General features: G+C 44.3%; 1 protein-coding gene across 1 annotated transcript in view; it reads left to right on the top strand.

Annotated features, from left to right (window-relative positions):
* The window catches only part of ccdc71 (coiled-coil domain containing 71), a 43,172-nt gene extending 28,449 nt beyond the window's left edge, over nt 1-14,723 (top strand). Inside the window, exon 2 of the mRNA XM_023954695.1 lies at nt 11,701-14,723. Coding sequence (XP_023810463.1) covers nt 11,711-12,787 — 1,077 coding nt within the window. The 5' untranslated portion in view covers nt 11,701-11,710 and the 3' untranslated portion in view covers nt 12,788-14,723. The remainder of the gene's footprint in view (nt 1-11,700) is intronic.
* The last annotated feature ends 4,693 nt before the right edge of the window (nt 14,724-19,416 follow it).

Below are 19,416 nucleotides of genomic sequence, written 5' to 3'. Positions count from 1 at the left end.
GCCTCGGGTTCGTTTTTTTTTTCGACGCGTCGCGTCGAAATCTATTCGACCAATGAGAATGGCGCTTTTGCACACGTGTCTGGAGCTTCTGAAGTTACAGTAAAACACAACTTGGGGGCGCTCAAACACAAAACTGCCTTGCTGAGAGTTGTGAGGAGATAGTGGGATGCGTGGTGAAGATGCTGTAGTTGCGTTGATACAGTGGAGTCTCGAGGCGGGAAAAGAATGTTTAGTTCAGGGGTCGGCAACCTTTTTTACTCAAAGAGCCATTTGGAACCGCCCCTAATGAAAAGGCGGAGAGGCATTACATTAATTAGACATGCATTTCTCCATTCTTCAACAATTCTGATCACAGTTGCAAAGAAAGGCAGGTGTAAGGGCCTGTTCACACCGGGACGAATTTCGCCGGCGATTTTCGCCGACGTTTAACGCCTCGTGACTAAACAAAGGGCACCAATGAGAGTGTGCACACCGACGCGAAAAAACGCCACGCGCCAAAGCGTAAAAAAAAAAAACGCCTCGGGTTCGTTTTTTTTTTCGACGCGTCGCGTCGAAATCTATTCGACCAATGAGAATGGCGCTTTTGCACACGTGTCTGGAGCTTCTGAAGTTACAGTAAAACACAACTTGGGGGCGCTCAAACACAAAACTGCCTTGCTGAGCACACATACCAGCGAAGAAGATAGACGCCAAGTAGCGTCAACACTGCCGTAAAGAAATAATGACGGACATTCTAAAATATCCCCTTACCAAGTACCAGTTGGAGCTACTGATGCTTGAAATATTCATGTTTTCTTTATATTATTCTGACAAGCGCGTAAATACTTGCTCTCTTCTTCTGAGTGAAAAGCGACTTTAAGAATCGTAAAGTTGCGCAGCGCCACCTTGTGTACAGGAGTATTTCTGTTTACATTAAGCGCCATCTAATGTCAGGGAATGAAATTGCATGTTCGCTCGGCTCACCGTCAGCGAAAATCGCCTGGGTGTGAACACAAAAAACGTGGCGAAAAACGCTGGCGAGTAACGCCTGGCGAATATTCGTCCCGGTGTGTACGGGCCTTAAGTATCCAATCCGTACCGGTAGCATGTGCGAAATGGGTCATCATCCTGTCGGCATTAGCCACTGTTAGCAACAATAATTACATCTTCAAATATCACGGTTAGGATTAGGTTAATGTAAGTCACGTAAGACCTGTGGTCCTGAAGCGCCCTTTGTTTATTATAGGCCGTGAAAAAAATTCCAGCGTCCAAACCTTGTCCCACTGGGTGGCTGGCGGCCCCCCTGAGATGCCCCTGCACCCCCCAGGGAGGCGCCCCCCCCCACAGTTTGAGAACCACTGCTCAACAGGATGCCACAGGGAACGTGGTCGCACGCCTTCTCCAAATCCACGAAATGCATATGGACTGGATAAGTGTACTCCCACGAACCCTCCAGCACCCTAAAGAGGGTGTAGAGCTGGTCCACTGTTCCATGACCAGGACGGAAACCGCACTGTTGTTCCTGGATCTGAGGTTCAACTATCGGACGGACGCTCCTCTCCAGTACCCTGGCATAGACTTTTCTAAGGAGGCTGAGGAGTGTAATTCCCTGGAAGTGTGAACACACCCTCCCCTTCTTAAAAAGGGGAACCAACCCAGTCCAGTGGTACAGTTCATGATTGCCAGCGATGCTGTAAAGATGTATCAGCCAAGACCCTCCTACAGCATCCAGAGACTTGAGGTACTCGGGGTGGCCTTGCCACCGAGGAGCTCATCAACCACCTCAGTGACTTTAGCCTGGGTGATGGACAGCCTCACCCCTAAGTCCTCATCCTCTGCTTCCTCAAAATAAGGCATGTCACCGCTTTATGGATCGCAAAGAGCACTATCCACCTAAACTGGAAATCCAGAAATGATCTTAGAATTAATCAATACAGAAATCTCATGTCTGTCTGACCATATTAGTTTAAAGATTATGTCTGTCTCCTCTACACATAATCTGTCTGCTTCAGACTCTCCCTGGTCCCAGCTGTTTAGTCACATCACCTAGTAGGGGTGGGATGGTCATGGGTTGAGCCTGGTCCTGGCTGGTCCAGCGCAGGTGCCTCTAGGAGAGGATAGAAAAAATGCTTGACATGCCTGCCTGGGCCAAAACGTCAGCAATTGAGATGCGATCCTGCCAGATGATGCCAAGAAGTTGTCTGAGGTTGTGCATGTGGAATGCGTTCAGGATATTTATTTAACCATTTATTAGCGTCCTTCAGCATCTGACTCTTGTTTTTCACTTAAACCCCTGACTGCAATTGAGTCACTGCAGCTGCACAGCAGCTCATGCAAAGATCACTAACAAAAATGCTGTCTGCAAAGCGGGCAAAAGTCCTGCGGAACCTCACAGCAATAAATTCTAGTTCAGCAACCTGATGGATCAGAGTGATGTGTACAACGCCACCGGCCATTGCCAATGTCGTGGCAGTGAGCGGTGAAATACGTGATTACTTCCGTGTGTGAGAAAATGGAACAGAGCTGCAACGCTGCATTGCAGACTGTCACTTAAATAAGCATTTTAGCCACATTAAAGCGCTCTCCTTCTCCCCGTCTTGCTGCCTCATCACACTTTGTTTCTGGAAAGAATCACCCCCCCCCCCCCCCCCCTTCATTTTTAAAACACTGTTCAGGCTCCTGAACAGTTTGAAATGTAATGCAGAAGCTACATTTAGCAATGTTGGAAACAAACAACTTTATTTCCTCAATCATACTTTTAGAACCTCATCGGTTAAGGCACATTCATTCCATTTTTTTTTCTTGTACTGAAAAATGTTTATTGTAAAAATCAGACAATGCTGTCTGTTCCCTCGCTTTCAGAACAAATGTATTTTAAGTTACCAAAATAAAAGCACTATGAATTTGCTTAGATAAAAGCAACTTGTACAGGCGATACAGTTGCAGTACTTAACATTGTGGTGATTAGATTAGATTAAATAAACTTTATTCATCCCACAATGGGGAAATTCTCTTATCTTCAGCGGCAAAAAAAGACATTCAGAAATACAAACAGCAAAAAGAATGGGCAGACCCAGAGGATAAAGTGATCCGAACAGTATTATATATAAATAACATTATAAAACTACATTATAGATACTCTATGAAATAGTAAATTCAATTTAAACAAAAATAACTAAGTAAAATACACAGCAAAAGCAACCGCTAAAGAAAAAAACAACAACTGAAAAACAACAACAGTTTGTAAAAATGAATAAAATGAGTGAATGAAAAAGCAAAACAGCAAAGTCAAAACAAAAGATAAAAAACACCCTGGGTCCGTAGTGTGTCACTGTAACACGGTGTTGTACAGTCTGATGGCTGTGGGGAGGAATGACCTGCGGTTGTGTCCTTGCACTGTGGGTGCAACAGCCTGATGCTGAAGGAGCTGGTCAGTTGCCTCTATAGTTTGGTGCAGGGGGTAGGAAGAAGTTATCCATGATGGATGTCAGCTTAGCCAACATCCTCCTATCCCCCACCTCCTCGATGGACTCTAGTATGCAGCCCAGGACAGAGCCGGCCTTCTTAACCAGTTTGTTAAGCCTCCTCCTGTCTCTGTCTGTACTGCCCCCCGCCCACCACACAGTCTCCTCAGCAGGTGAAGGCAACTCTGACCCTTGCTGTTCAGAGTAAGGATGTGCCAAAATATCGATATGGTGATATATCCCGATATTTAGTCCCGCGATTGATTCTCGAGACGTCTTCATCAAGTTCGACCCTTTATTTACGTTTAAAGACCCTGTAAAACGTTATATTAACCATCCTTTGGGAAGACAATTCTTCAGAGGGTCGATAGGGGGCGCTCATTGCGAGATTGGCTGTCGCGGGCGGACGAAGAATAATACACATTCAAACAAAAATGGCAGAGGGGAAAAACAAGGAAAATAGTGAGAGCAGCAAGTTAAAAGACGCGCTGGCAGCATTGAAGTTGCATTATCGACACAGCCCGGCGCGGATACCTTTTTCCAGACGAAGCTACCGCCGTCTTCTGCAAGACAGAGCAGCGGCAATAACAAACGGAGAACGGTCTCCGTGCAGCGAGGTGGAGAACGAGGGGTTTGGGTTTTTATTGAATGCATTAGAGGCACGCTTTGACGTTCCCTCTCAGAAATACTGAAAAAAAGATCCCTGCACTGTACGGCCAGACCAGAGCTATGGTTGAGATGGAAACGGAAGATAGAGAGGCATCCCTGCTCTAGACCCCCCTTCTCCTCTAAGCAGCGGAAGACGAGCAGCTTGACGCTAAAAAGCCTGAACATGAACATATAAACATACATCACATGCACTTTAAGTTCTTCATGTATTTTATCCCTGGTCATTTATTTTGAAAGCAGTTTATGTCTTACAAATCTTAAAATAACGTTTCTAGCTACTTTTTTTTTTCTGGGAGAATTATATTTTTGTTTACACCACATTTGCACTAAATGGTGTCATTTATTTTTTAACAAGCACACTATCATTTGTTCACAGAATTAATATCTGATTTACAGCCATTTTTCTAAAAAATGTGATGGCTATGGTTTTGTTTTTCAAAAGTTAATACCAATGTGCCTGGCAGCTACTTGACATTGATTTTTATCCTGTTTACAGCAATCTTGGACTAAATAATGGCTGCTGTTCATGTTCACTATTGTTTAAACCAAGTTTTACAGATATTTCCAAATGAAAATTGTCATTGTTTGTCAAAGACAGAGTATTACTGATTTAAGCAATGTTACATAAAAGTCTGTTATTCACTACACCAAATAGGACACAAGTTGTTTATTATCAAAATAAATGGGGAAATATTTTCCCAAAAACAGTTTTTCAAGTTCTTCTTTCTTAAAGTTTGATATATTGTGAGTTGTAAGAGATGAGATCTATCGACTACCACAATATCGCCATATCGTGATAGTATCGTTATCGTGAGCAATGTGTCGCAAATCGAATCGTATCGTGAGGTACCCAGTGATTCCCAGCCCTAGTTCAGAGCATCCGTGTTATTGGTCCAGTCCAGTTTGTTGTTCAGGTGAACACCCAGGTATTTAAATGTGTCCACAATCTCAATGTCTGAAGCCTGGATGTTCACCGGAGAGTGTGATGGTTAGAACCTCCTGAAATCCAGGACCAGCTCTTTTGTCTTGCTGGTGTTTAGCAGCTGGTGGTTATTTTCACACCAGCCCACAAAGTCAGAGATGACCCCCCTGGACTTCTGCTCGTCCCCCCCTGATACACAGCCCACAGTGGCACTGTCATCTGAGAAGTTCTGCAGGTGCTGGGAGTTGTATATAAAGTCTTGTACAGGGTGAACAAGAAGGGGGAGAGCACAGTCCCTTGAGGTGCCCCCGTGCTGCAGACCACCACATCAGACACACAGCCTCACAAACTGTGGCCCGTCTGTGAGGTAGTTGATGGTTCACACCTGCAACCTCCAGCTTCCTCCTCAGCAGTGATTGCTGGATGCTGTTGAAAGCACTGGAGAAATCAAAAAGCATGACTCTCACAGTGCTTCCAGGGGCCTCCGGGTGAGACAGGGCCCGATGCTGCAGGTAGATGATGGCGTCATCCACCCCGATGCCTGGTCGATATGCAAACTGCAGCAGGTCCAGTGCTGAGCTCACCTGGGTGCAGAGATGGCTGAGGATGATCCTCTCCATAGTCTTCATCAGGTGGGGGATTAAGGCGACAGGTCTGAAGTGGTTTGGTTCCGTAGGACGAGGTACCTTTGGAACCGGAACCAGGCAGGAAGTCCTCCAGAGGACTGGTACCTTCTCCAGTCTGAGGCTCATATTAAATATGAACAGCATCACCACACAGAGCTGGTCTGCACACTCCCTGAGGAGCCTGGAGGTGATGCTGTCAGGGCCTGTTGCCTTCCTGGCCTTTGTTCTCCTTAACTCCATCCTAACCTGATTCAGGGTGAGGCAGAGGGGGGTTGGAGGATGGGTGGGCGGTGGCTGGTCTGGTGCTGTGAGTCGTTAGGGGGTCCCTTTGTTCCAGTTGGAGGAAGGGCAGAGTGGACTGCTTGGTGCTGAGGTGGTAACAGCTGCAGCTGGGAGGAGACGCCTGAGCTGGAAAGGTGTGAAGAGGGGGCCGTGTGGGTGGAGACTGTGGGCTGGGCAGAATCAAATCGGTTAAAGAACAGATTCAGTTAATTTGCCCAGGGTTGGTCACCTGTGACCTGGCGACCATTTCCAGCCTCAGCATGTCCTGAGATGTGTTTTAGACCCCTCCACACATCACGGATGTTGTTCTGTTCCAGGCGCTGCTCCAGCTTCTTCCTGTAGCGTCTTTGCACTTCCTGATGTTGTATTTCAGGTCCTTCTGTACTCTGCGTAGCTCCTCCTTGTCCCCAGAGAGAAAAGCCCTCTTCTTTTCATTTAGGAGGGTCTTCAGCTCAGGAGTGACCCAGGGCTTGTTGTTGGAAAAACACTGCATTGATTTTGTTTGCACTGTGTTTTCCATACAACAATTGACATAGTCCGTGATGCAGTCAGTGAGACTGTCAATGCCCCCCCCCCCCCCCCCCCCCCCCCCCCCCCCCGTGTGGACTGCAGAGAACGTCCCGGTCTGTGGTGCTAAAACAGTCCCTTAGTCGCTCTGTTACCTCCTCAGTCCAGATCTTCACTGTTTTAACCTGTGGTTTCTGATGTTTCACCACTGGAGTGTACGCAGAAAAGATGGACCAGGTTGTGATCAGAGCGTTCTAAAGGGGGGAGGGGGGCAGAAGTATATGCATTCTTTACATTAGCATATAAAAGGTCCAGAGTTTTCCTGTCCCTTGTATGACAGTTGGGTGAAGTTGGACAGGGTGGTGGAGAGGGGGGGTGCATCGATGGTTAAAGTCCCCAGTTAGCAGAATCATGGCCTGCGGGTGTTGTGTCTGCAGCTGGGACACGGTGCTGTGCACGTGTTCACTAGCGACAGCAGCGTCAAATATAATGAATGTCACCATTTTATTACAATGGAAGGCATACATACACATAGTACAGAGACCGCTACACTGTGCATTTGTAGCCAGGGTCCCCCAGACACCCACACGGGATAGCAAATGGAGGAAATGCGCCCACCGGGCGACCCACGTCAGCTACCGCAGGAGCAGGGCCAACAGAACTGCCACAGGGGCCCCCCAATGCCACAGAGCAGGGGCTTACGGTAGCATGGAGTATGCAAGCTTCCCCACCGCACCATTAAACATAAATCTGTAAAGTTATTGCTCAGAGTTCAGTAAGTTCAGTTTAGAATCTTTCTATTGAATTGTGTTCATGATCCTTTTGATCTGATGTTTTACCCTACATCTATCCCCACAAAGCCCATTGAGACTACTGTTGTTGTGATTTTGGGCTATACAGATAAAATTGAATTGAATAGAATTAATTTGAATTGTAGATCTGGAGAAAGCTTATGATAGGGGGCCCAGAGAGGAACTGTGGTATATATGAGAAAAACTGGAGTGACAGAGAAGTATGTTAGAGCAGTGCAGGACATGTATGAGGGCTGTAAGACAGTGGTGAGGTGTGTGCTGTATGGGTGACAGAGGAGTTGAAGGTGTTCTAAAGTGTTTATGAGATAATGTCTCGGAGGAGCCTGTGTGTTCTCCAACAAATTGGCTTAGGGTTGGAAATGGCAGAGACCTCGCTAAAGATGCGATCACTCAGGACTGATGAGGGGTAGTGTACAAAGAAACATTCTTGCATGTTTGCAAGTTGCTTAAAGCGTGGTGGGTGGTTGTACATGTGCTGTTTTATTTGTTTTTTTCCGTACGGGGAAGACAAAAGAAGACATTTGCAATAGTTCGTCACAACTGTAGTTGCTACTGGCGGGACTGGCTGTGTGGTTTGCCTAGCCCGGGGGTCGGCAACCCGCGGCTCAGGAGCTGCATGTGGCTCTTTAGCGCTGCCCTAGTGGCTCCCTGGAGCATTTTCAAAAATGTTTGAAAATGTAAAAAAATGGGGGAGAGAAATATATTTTTGGTTTTAATATGGTTTCTGTAGGAGGAAAAACAAGACACAAACATTCTTAACGGTTTCCAATGCTGTAAGAATGCGTAGAATAAAACTTTGTAACGTCAAGCAGGTACGTCACTTGCAGAGTACAAAACGGAAGCCAAGCTGTCTGGAAGTTGAGCTGTCAATCAATTGGCTGTGCTGGAGAAATGTCAGTGTCTCATACAAGGCACGTCTCAGAGCAGTTTCAGAGAGGAGCAGGCAGAAAGCTTAGCTGCGAGCATAGTCTCCTTTCTGGCATTACAAAGCCCCTTTCCTTAAGACACGCACCACATTGAACATTACACAGGAGTCATCAACCACTCCCCCTCCCACACTCACGGTGCAACATAAAGAAACAAACATAACAGGAAGAATAAACTAAGGTGGAACAACAAAACTGCCATGTGAAAAGAAACGTGGGCAAACAGAAACGCTCATGCTGAGCCCTAATTAGATCAAGAGACCGCATCCCACAATCCCCTGCTGCTAACAGACCTAAAATGCACATGACCGCCACTACAATATTACTTTTTTTTAAACTTTATTGTACAAAACAAAAGTACAATACAAAACACAAATTTACAAATTAAACTTCAGATATGCCAGGGGAGCATTTTGTTCGAATCCTCAAAATAAAAAGGACATCAAAAATCGGATTTCTTTATTACATTTCTTTAATTTTATCAAAGCAATGAAACATAATTTATTGATATTGTAGCAACCTGGGGGTTAGCCCCACCTTCAGCCCCTAAGGCTCATGGGAAGTGGGGAGTTTTGGGGTAAAACCTTGAGTGAGAGTCTTGTGAATTGAAGTGACTTAGATGCTGTTTTGGGTGTTTACATGTGATAGAATAAAGGGGCTTGATCCTGAGAAGGAATGTCGGTGAGCTTCCTGTTTATGTCATCTTGAAATCATCCGGTGTCGTGCGGTGTATGAGGCACAGACAGCTCACCAATGACGCCACTATGCTAGCAGTTTGGCTTTATCTTCCCCGCTAAAGTGACGTCCCGGCTGGGTCGTTACAATATTGTAATGAAGTCAAACTTGAACAGAGCAGTCACGTGACGCGTCGTTATCCGCAGAATGCACTGCAGGGCAAATAAACATTTAATCATTAATAATGCTCAATATGTATTTGTAGCAACTTAATCATTTTGATAGTAGGCTAATATAGCTAATATAGATACATATTGAATGTGTTGCCTTCATTATAAGGCTTAAATAGGACTTTTAATATTTTGCTGCTCCAGACATTTTTGTTTTTTTCGTCCAATTTGGCTCTTTCAACATTTTGGGTTGCCGACCCCTGGCCTAGCCATTCAGATCACACTGAGTGGGACAATGCTGGAGAAAGAGTGGCCTGGCTGCAACAGAGCCAAAAGAAGCAGTTTAATATCAGCCTGTCTGATTAAAGAAAAAGGCTGGAGCTGATTTACATCAAAATAACACTTATAGGCACCGATACTTGACGTGGTCAATAATCAGTCGACCCCTAGTTCCATTATACCTACAGCTTCTCCACCGTGCTAGTAGGCAGTCATATGACATCACATAATTGATCACATTTTTGTAATGTTCTTATTTATTTAAATATTCTTTTACTTTTAATTCTGGTGACACTCAATTTGTTTAGTTTATACACTTAAAATCCAACATCATTCTGTATTTTAGAGCAATAATTACATTGCCTCAAGTGTTGTTTTTTTTACTATTCTCTACTATATATGTAAAGATCATGAACCAGCAATCTGGGGCCTCATTTATAAACGTTGCGTACGCACAAAAGAAGGCGTACGCCACTCTCTACGCAATAGTTGAGATTTATAAAAAGCAAACTTGACGGGAAAATGTGCGGTCCTTCACGCAAGCTCTGACCCAGGCGTACGCACAAAAACGGGTGAAATGAGAAACGGCGACACCGTCGGCAGATGGAAGAAACACGTGAAAGTGACAGTGTGTGCCAAATTGTGCTGGCATGTGCTGTGCTACACAATGTGGCACAGCTTAAAAACGTGCCTCTACCCCCTGGCGCTGATTGCTGTGTTGGCCCCGACCCTGAACCCCATCCCCACGCATTTGAGCCAAACGCTGCTGCTGTGCGCCAGCGTTTGGAAGTGATGCGTCGCTTGTAAAGAAAAAGAGGTGTGGAAAATATTATTTATTTAAGAATTCCCTCATCGTGCAGTTTATTTCAGTCAGGGCGATCTTGATTTCGTCCAACTCCTTGGCCACCTCTCTGATTGAACTACTGACTTCCCTCTGCATTTCAAGGACTGCATCGGTGAGGAAACGTCCACTGCTGGAGGGTTGAGAGCCGCGTGCCGTGGAGACGCTGGGTCCAGACGGCTGCTCAGCTGCAGCATCGTAACCACTGGCCCCGCTGGAACACCCAGCAACTAAAATAAAATTGTTCTATATTAATAATCTGTAATTGTGTAGCCTGCATACATGTGACTTGACTGCATTCATTTGAATTATTTCTCTTACCTGTGTCACCCTGACCCTGGCGCGTCGGCATCCCCTCCGTCTCAGTCAGGTGACTGAGGCGGAGGAGGACGCCGATAAGGGGGGCTTAATAGGGATTCCCCAATAATAGCGGTCAGTTTCTCCTCAAGAGGGGTCAGCTCCGGTCCCCCCCCCCCACGTGGCGGACACACTCTGCCGATGCAGCACTAGACGTTTTTTTGCCTCGACTTTGATGTCCGATCATTTCTTTTATTTCTTTTTCATTTCGGCCACGGTCCGAGGTTGTGAGGCTACAGCATTTACGGCGTCTGCCACCGTTTGCCGCTCACGTACCTTTTTGGCATTAGTAATGCCCACACTGGGCCCTCCAAACAACATTTTTCTCCTCTTTTCCACCTCGCCAACGATAACTTCTACTTCACATTGAGTGAAGTTACGTTTTTTTGATTTCCTCTCTGTGTTTGCCATGATTTAGCAAGCCATGAATATTAATTTGTGGGCGTTTCACGGACTATTTATGGGCAACTATGGGCGTGTCATGTAGCCGCAAAAGCTGCGCTGCATTTAGAATCGGTTGTGATTTATAAAGGGAAAGATGCGTAGGATGTGCGTGCGCACGGTTTTATAAATCCGAATATTTCTGTGCGTACGCACGTCCTATGTTTCATCCGGACGCCACTTCTGACGCAAATCCTACGCAAAGTTTTATAAATGAGGCCCCAGATGTCACAAATATTCCTACTTTTTTTTTTTCTGGAACAGATTAAATGTGTGAGAGTAGTCAAATACTCGTTAGGGCACCGTTATTTTCTTTACCGTTATACAAATAAATTCTTAAAAACACAACGTGATTTCCTAGATTCTTTTTTTACATTCCGTCTCTTACAGTATAAGTGTCTATGATAAACAGTACCAACCTCTAATAGTTTAAGTTGGACAAGTTGCAGAATCTTTGACAAAATTCTTTTTTGAAGCACTGTATGTCTTTTAAAAAGTTTTTTTATTCTTGGTATTTTATAAAAACGATGGTGCACTGCATGTAGGCTGGTGTAGATGCACCACTTGTCAATGAAAGATCTCACATTTATAATAAATGCTTCTATTTACATATCAATATTTGATCATCTTCATTTAATCACACAGTAGAAATAAGTGCGATTCTTTTTTTTCTTGCTCTAAAAAGAAAGAAAGAAAGTAATTTTTTTCTAATTCTTTCACTCAAGATGTTTTTCTTATTTTTGTCTGCAGGTTTAGAGAAATGTCTGACACGCCACAAGGTTCCCTGGTCAGCCGCCCACTGGCCTTCACAAATGAAGAGCGCAGAGCTGTTCACTCCTGGTCCCGGATTTCATCAGCAGGCCTCAGCGTCCTCTTGGACACTCAGAAGGTTCTTAGCCCAATGTCCCGAGATCTCTCAAGCACGGAGGAGCTTGTGACATTTCTACAGGAGCTATGCGAGGAAGGCCACAGGCCCATTGTGCTGCGAAGTAAGGAAGTTTATGGATACCGCTCCTACACAAGCCAGCCCCTGACTGAAGACATGCTAAAGCTAGCCAGTAAGAATGTCAACAGGCCCGCAGCCAAGAAAAGGAAGAGAAAGCCCATGGTCAAAAAGCGGGAGGTTCACCCATCTTGGATCTCATCTGATAGGAACAACCCTAGGATTCAAGGGATCCGACCTGCAGAAGTATTTGTGGACCATCACACAGTTGTCGGTAGCAGGACAGCCAGTCAAATGGTGGAGATGTCGCTGGTGGACTTGCAGCCGTGCCTCAGACTGACAAACATAGAAGGTTTGTCTGGTTTTCCCACCGCCAGACTTCAAATCCACACAATCAGAGACCCGTCCTCCGAGATGCAAACTGTTACCTTTCCATCACAGCAGCACTGTCCAACTCTTTCAGGAATACCCTCTCAGCCTTCCCAGAACGGAGGTGGGGCCTCCACCAAAGCTGTGGCCTTGTTTAGTCATAAAAGCCTGTCCTGTCCTATTCGTTTGGATGGTGCCCTAATTGGAGATTCTGCTCCAGTTTTTAATCCCAACGGTCGGGTGTTCCCGCAAACTCACACAGAGCTGACCAGCAATGGTTGGAGGGGAAACGGCGTTCACAGAGATGTTCAGGGCTCTAAGGATCTAGGGAATCCTGCTGGAAGGAGAAATAGCTGGAAGGACAAAAAACATTTTATTCGAAGAGTAATAAAAGTGGATGACTCTCGCTCCGTGGCTGAGGCCCGTCAAAAAGCCCAGAAGATATTGCAGGTCAACCTTTCTCCTGTGATACAGATCCAACCTCTTAACCGTGCGCTAAGAGACTTCAGACTCCAGAGAAAGTGATTATACCCCCCCTGATTCTTTTCACCTCCAGAACCCCTTCTACAGATGTTATTATTTGACTTTCATTAGCCCCATCCGCCAGGTTTCTTGTGTTTGTAGCAGATCCATGACATTGATTTTTGTGATTGCTGCTGGATGTTTGGAGATGTTTGCAAAAGCTTCTGGTAATGTTAGGCATTTGAAGTACGGTGGTAGTCTTCCCAGCAGGCTGGGAATTGACTGAGACAAATGCTGGTACATTTAAACTGTCAGCCTTAGTTCATTCTGTGCAAAACTTCAGCTGAACATGAATCAGCCTTCAGAACCAGACCCATCATTCTCTGTTGGTTGGAAGAAAGAATTTCTGTCCTTTTAAGAAAGGTTTGGCTATGGGCTCAGAGTAATAAGTGAAAACAAATAAAAGCCAGATTTTTAAAATTGAATAGTTTTTTTCTTTAACAGTTGTTGTGTCTCATAACGACACTATTGTAGTACGGCACCACACTTAACACCTGAAAAAAGACCAAATTGTACTTCAGTTCCTAGTGATTTTAGAAGGGGAAACTTTGTTTTCCTGGTCTTCCTTTTTGTCATTACCACCTGGGAGGCTCAGTCCAGAAACACACATGGGGCTCACTGTAGGCAAAAAACCTGCAACATTATAACTTGGAAATAAAACCCTTATAATAGCAAATTTGTCATTTTTGCAATATTTAATATCTTTCTGGCACAGCAATTATTGGAAAAGCTATTCTGAAGTTGTATCCAAGCCTTGTTTAAATGAAAAAAATCTGAATTGAATCTGTTTTGTAGGATTTCAAATATTCTGATTGTCATAAAAAAAATTAGGCGAGTACTTGGCCTCTGTTCATGTTCTGAAGTTGAAGTTGCTTCGCATCAGGTTTTTTTCTGATCAAAGAGATACACAGCACAGCTGTTATTACAGTCTGTTGGCAGGATTGATGTTTTAAGATGTTTCTGTTCAATCTGTGGCTGCTAATCTGTTTCTTGAGCCGTTTCATTAGAAACTATAGAACTAGTGTATGGTTCACGTCCCAGCATTACCTTGTGCTTTGTTGAACTGAACTGTCCAACACTAAAGAAAAACAGACCTGTAGTTTTTGAAGCTCCTCAAATGTGGTTTTACTGTTACAGCCCACTTGAAAATCGAACGAAATGCACTTTGTAATTCAGTGTTGATAAATTCTGCAAAAACGACACACTGAGATTTGGTGGGTCTACAAACGGCTAATGGCTTCCTTTTGGGAGAGGTGTATTAGCACTACAGGTGCTAACATTTTCATGCTGGTGCTGGCACAGATCGTGTCTTCTGCTGTCTCTTTCACTTGTTCAGACTGATGCATTTCAGAGAAGTCCACTCCCTGTTGGGTATTGATGCCATTTAGCACACCAAACCGCCTTGTGTGCTTTTCGAAGTGTTAATACTGTGAGAAACCACCCAGATCCTTCAGTTCATCATCTTTGGTAAAAACTGTGTATTTTGTGTTACAAAGTGACATTCCACAACATTTTTCATTTTAGTTTTCAGAGCTAATATTTGGAAACAAATCTGTATGTATTGTAATGTATTAGCCTTTATTTAAACTTTTATTTAAAGTCTCAATCTTTAATAAATGACATCAAACTCTAAAAAGAACTAGCAATGTACCTAAATTAGATCTGTTTTAGAAATACTACAAAAAACTATGATAAATGGAGGTATTTTTGACGAGGAACCTGTTGCCTTTCTCAAGCAAAGACCAAGTTGGCATTTGGCGACCACATCCATGTATTTCACATCTTTGTCCCTTTCTCTCTATTATTTTCATTTATGCAGCCACTCCTGTCATTTTTTCCTTCCATTTTTTTCTGTTAGACTTTTTGTAATATAATGTATTTCCTACGCGATCTTTGTAAATGTTTTTGTTCAATAAAAACAAAAAGACTCTTAAATTTCTTTCAATTGTTGCATTTTTTAAATTATATATTCACAAGAGCAAGAAAAACGCTTTCACTAAATACTGAAAAAGGGTCTCCATATTTAAAATATGTGCTTATTTATTGAAATTACAAAGTGCAGGAATAATCAAATTTTCCTTTATTAAATAAGCAAGAGATTGCATTCTGAAAGGTTTTATTCACGGTCCAAGATGTGATTGATACATTTTTGTCCTTGATGTCTTTGAAATTTAGAGAAACTTAGGATTTGGTTGTTTGCTCTTCTCCAATCAACACGCAAAGTGGGGTCAAATAACTTTAAATTCCTCCCATCACATTTTTCAGAAAGTCTTTTTAAAAAAGTTCCCAGTGTTTTTTTTATTATGACTGATGTTTTTAACCAAAATCCCACAACCTAAATGTCTCAAAAAGCCATATTTTATAATTATCTGAAGTCTCTTTCCAAAGTCTCCTCTACATGGGCGTGGCCATTGATGCTGAGCTGAGTAGCCCCGCCCTTGATCCTCCCTTTCTGATAACTGCATGAGTAAAGAGCTTGACACGAGGGGGGGGGGGGTCACAAACGACACCAACTAACAGTACATTTAAATGAAATTAAACTTTATAAAAGAAAGCATTTATCATACATTGCGCCACTTGAAGCGCTTTAACATTAAGAACAAAAAACACAATATAACAGTTAAAGACCCAACCAACTCTTCTGCCTGCCCACTCCCTCTGTTAAAACATAAGACCCATGACCCCACCCACAGTGAGATGGTTTAAAATTCTGAAGATGCAGTAAAATTAGCTCTCTCTCATCTTCAGAAGCAATAAAAATTTCAGCTTTGTCCTGGTTGAGCTGTAAGAAGTTTTCTGCCATCCACGACTTTATATCAAAAATACAGTTTAAAAGACTTAATAGGTTCAAGGTCATCAGGAGACACGGGGATCTAAAGCTGTGTATCATCATCAGCATTGCTGGGAAAGTCAACACCCTGTCTCCTGATGGCATCTCCAAGAGGCAACATATACAAGTTAAACAGTGTAGGACCTAAAATCGACCCTTGGGGAACCCCACAACTTATTTCATGGATTCTTGAAGAGCACGTATCCATACTTACATAAAAGTGTCGATCTGTAAGGTAAGAGTAAAACCACTTATCCCTTGTGTTATCTTAGATGACCCCCCCCCCCTTCCATTGACGTGTTCTCCCTACCATGACAAAGGTGGATAAAGGTGGAAAGATTTCATGTAATCCATGGACACCAGTGAAGATCACAAATCATTGAAGAAAAAAGGTTCAGAGCACTGTCTAGTGGGTCTAGATGACCCAACTCCCAATGTTAAAGTGCCTAGGATAGCACAAGGGTTAATCTGGCCACACAATCAAGACGTGACATTTTCTTCCCCCCTTCTGCAGTCTGTGCTCCAACCTGAAACCCTCTAAAATCTCTGTCAAACAGAACAGAAGACAGTCTTCCCTTTTTACGTCGTAGTTCATCTTTCCTGGTTTAGCTCATTCTTTTAGAGCGATCATTCTGACTTTTTTAAACAGCGCACCCTGTTCTGTGTCCTGATTGGCTGGAGACCCTGTCAATAAATCTCCTCCGAGCTGTCTCCTGTACAGAAACGCGGATCTCTGCAGATCAAAAATCTGTGATCAATCAGATCTTTGTTTTCATTCGAAGATCCTGGACCTAATTTCTAGGAAGGTTTGAGAATTTAAACAAGAGAGAAAAGTGAAAATGTTCATGTCTGTGTGAGAAAAGTGTAGAAGTGGGCAGTGAGGAGTTTTACTCCCATAATAATGTAACGACCCAGTTGGTATGTCACTGTAGCAGGGAAGCAAGAGCCAAGCTGCTAATTAACTGACTACGGTGGAGAGCTGTCCATGTCCCATACACCGCATGACCCGGACAGTCTCAGAGAGGAAGAAATAAGCAAAGAAGCAAAGTATCCTTTTCAGCATCAAAGCCCATTTATTTGAACACACCACAAACAGCATGGATGTCGCTTGTGTTCCCAGCCCTCTCACTCTTGGTTTTCACACAAGGTTTTCCCACTTCCCATGAGCCTTAGGAGCTGAAGGCGGGGCTAACCCCCAGGTCGCTACACTGCCCCCACCTAAGAGGATTAAGTGTCCCCTCAACCCTCACATAGGTGAGAACAAAAAACACACAGGAAAGCACATGAGCACATGGCTGAAGACTTATGCTCACAATCCTGGGTTCCAACCACCACCGTGTAACAGTCTTCCTCCCAGCTAGCTGGGTTCCCACATCTGTTACTGAAACAGTTCCGTGCCAGTAAGTGCCCATCCAGCAGAATCAAGCACTGTCCCGCAGCGGTGGCAGCACCACCCTCAGGGTGCACGTCGCCTTGGGGGAGTAGACTCTCTGAGCGAAAAGCTGCTGATCAGCGGCGAAAGTCCCCACGGTGACAAGACTTCAGCTGCTGTTTGTTCCGTTCTGTGGAACCCTGCTCTCCAAAGCGTCGCTCTAATGCTGCTGTCAGTGCCGACAGGTCTCGCAGCTCCGCAGAAGAGAGGTCCAGCAGTACAGCGCCCTCCAGCGCCAGGCCTGGGTGTGTAACAAGTCTCCCTCTGGACTCCAGCCTTCATGGCTGATCGCCAAGTTAACCTGAACTAGGTTTGGTTCCAGTGGTGTTAAGCCATTGCACTGTGAAAGTTTGACAGGGCTGTGCACCATCATCACAGACTGCTCTGGACGGTTCATCACTGGCGTGGAAACCCGACTCGCAGGGACAGGCTGCAGATGACAGCGGGTGCTCGTACCATTAGAAAGATGATTTCGCCCTTGCTCCTCCCTTGTCCTGAGTTGCCGCCAAGATGTGAAATTTGTTGCTCCATCTCAGCCATCTCTCGCTCCATGGCGTAACTCTCCATGGCGTAGCAGCATCGGATAAGTATCCCTATTCTGACACCAATGTAACGACCCAGTTGGTTCGTCACTGTAGCGGGGAAGCAAGAGCCAAGGTGTTAATTGACTGGCTTCGTTGGAGAGCTGTCTGTGTCTCATACATCAAACGACTCCGGACAGTCTCAGAGAGGAAGGAATAAGCAGAGAAGCAAAGGCTCCTTTTCAGCATCAAAGCCCATTTTTGTGGACACAGCCAAACAGCATGGAGGTGACTTGTGTTTCCAGCCCTTTCACTCATGGTTTTCACACCAAGATTCCCCACTTCCCATGAGTCTTAGGGGCTGAAGGCGGGGCTAACCCCCAGGTCACTACAATATCATGAACGTCAGTAATCAGACTCTGTGGATTTCGCCGATCACGGTTATTTTTAGAACGTAACTCCTGCAATAAACGAGGAACTCTGTACTGGTGAAAAGTTAATTCAGATATATGCTTATCTGCAGCAGAAGAGGTACAAATGTGCTTTTTCATAATTACTGGATGACGTGCAGGACACAGCGCAGCTGCGCAAACTGTGAGATGTGAGGAGCTGCAGCCCTCAAATTCTTTATTAGGATTATGACGGGAGAGGATCCACTATTTAATTTTTTTTGTGTGCTTTTTTTTCATGCATCTGTATATTTTTTCTGAATTTTTGTCTTTGGAAATCATAGTGTTATTTGGTCATTGTTTTATTTCATAAATAAAGTTATTTATTTAAGTAAAAGGATTATGAATGAATGAAACTTTATACATACAGCACTTTACAACTCCTTGAAGGTACCAAAGGGCTTCACAATAAAAAAGAGATCTAAAACGGGAACAAAAGTTTTAAACTAAAAACTCTAGAATAATCTGTTTTAGAATATAATTTTCAATCTAAATGTTTTCATTTAAATTCCATGTTATTTCATTCTCACTCCACGCATCTGCACCTGATCCGGCCCTTCTATCGAAATTTAGAACCCAATGTGGCCCTCGAGTTAATATAATTGCCCACACCTGGTTCAGAGGAAAGATCAAAATCTGTCATCTTTACTGCCCTTTGCATAGCTAGTGCTGAGTGGTGTGGGAGCCCCACAGGGCACTGTGCTCTCTCCCTTTCTGTTCACCTTGTACACCTCAGATTTTCAGCACAACTCAGAGTCATGTCACCTACAGAAATTCTCTGATGACTCTGTGGTTGTGGGGTGTATAAGCGGTGGACAGGAGGAAGAGTACAGGAGGCTGGTGGATGGATTTGTGGAGTGGGCTGGAGAGAATCACCTGCTGCTCAACGTGGACAAGACCAGGGAGATGGTGATCGACTTCCGGAGGAAAGGGACGGTCTTAAGGCCCGTACACACCGGGACGAATATTCGCCAGGCGTTATTCGCCAGCGTTTTTCGCCACGTCTTTTGTGTTCACACCCAGGCGATTTTCGCTGACGATGAGCCGAGCGAACATGCAATTTCATTCCCTGACATTAGATGGCGCTTAATGTAAACAGAAATACTCCTGTACACAAGGTGGCGCTGCGCAACTTTACGCTTCTTAAAGTCGCTTTTCACTCAGAAGAAGAGAGCAAGTATTTACGCGCTTGTCAGAATCATACAAAGATAACATGAATATTTCAAGCATCAGTAGCTCCAACTGGTACTTGGTTCGGGGATATTTAAGAATGTCCGTCATTATTTCTTCGCGGCAGTGTAGACGCTACTTGGCGTCTATCTTCTTCGCTGGTATGTGTGCTCAGCAAGGCAGTTTTGTGTTTGAGCGCCCCCAAGTTGTGTTTTACTGGAACTTCAGAA

The sequence above is a fragment of the Oryzias latipes genome, chromosome 5 (genome assembly GCF_002234675.1).
Source record: "Oryzias latipes chromosome 5, ASM223467v1".
NCBI classification, from domain to species: Eukaryota; Metazoa; Chordata; class Actinopteri; order Beloniformes; family Adrianichthyidae; genus Oryzias; species Oryzias latipes.
This window is presented reverse-complemented; position numbering and strand designations above follow the sequence as displayed.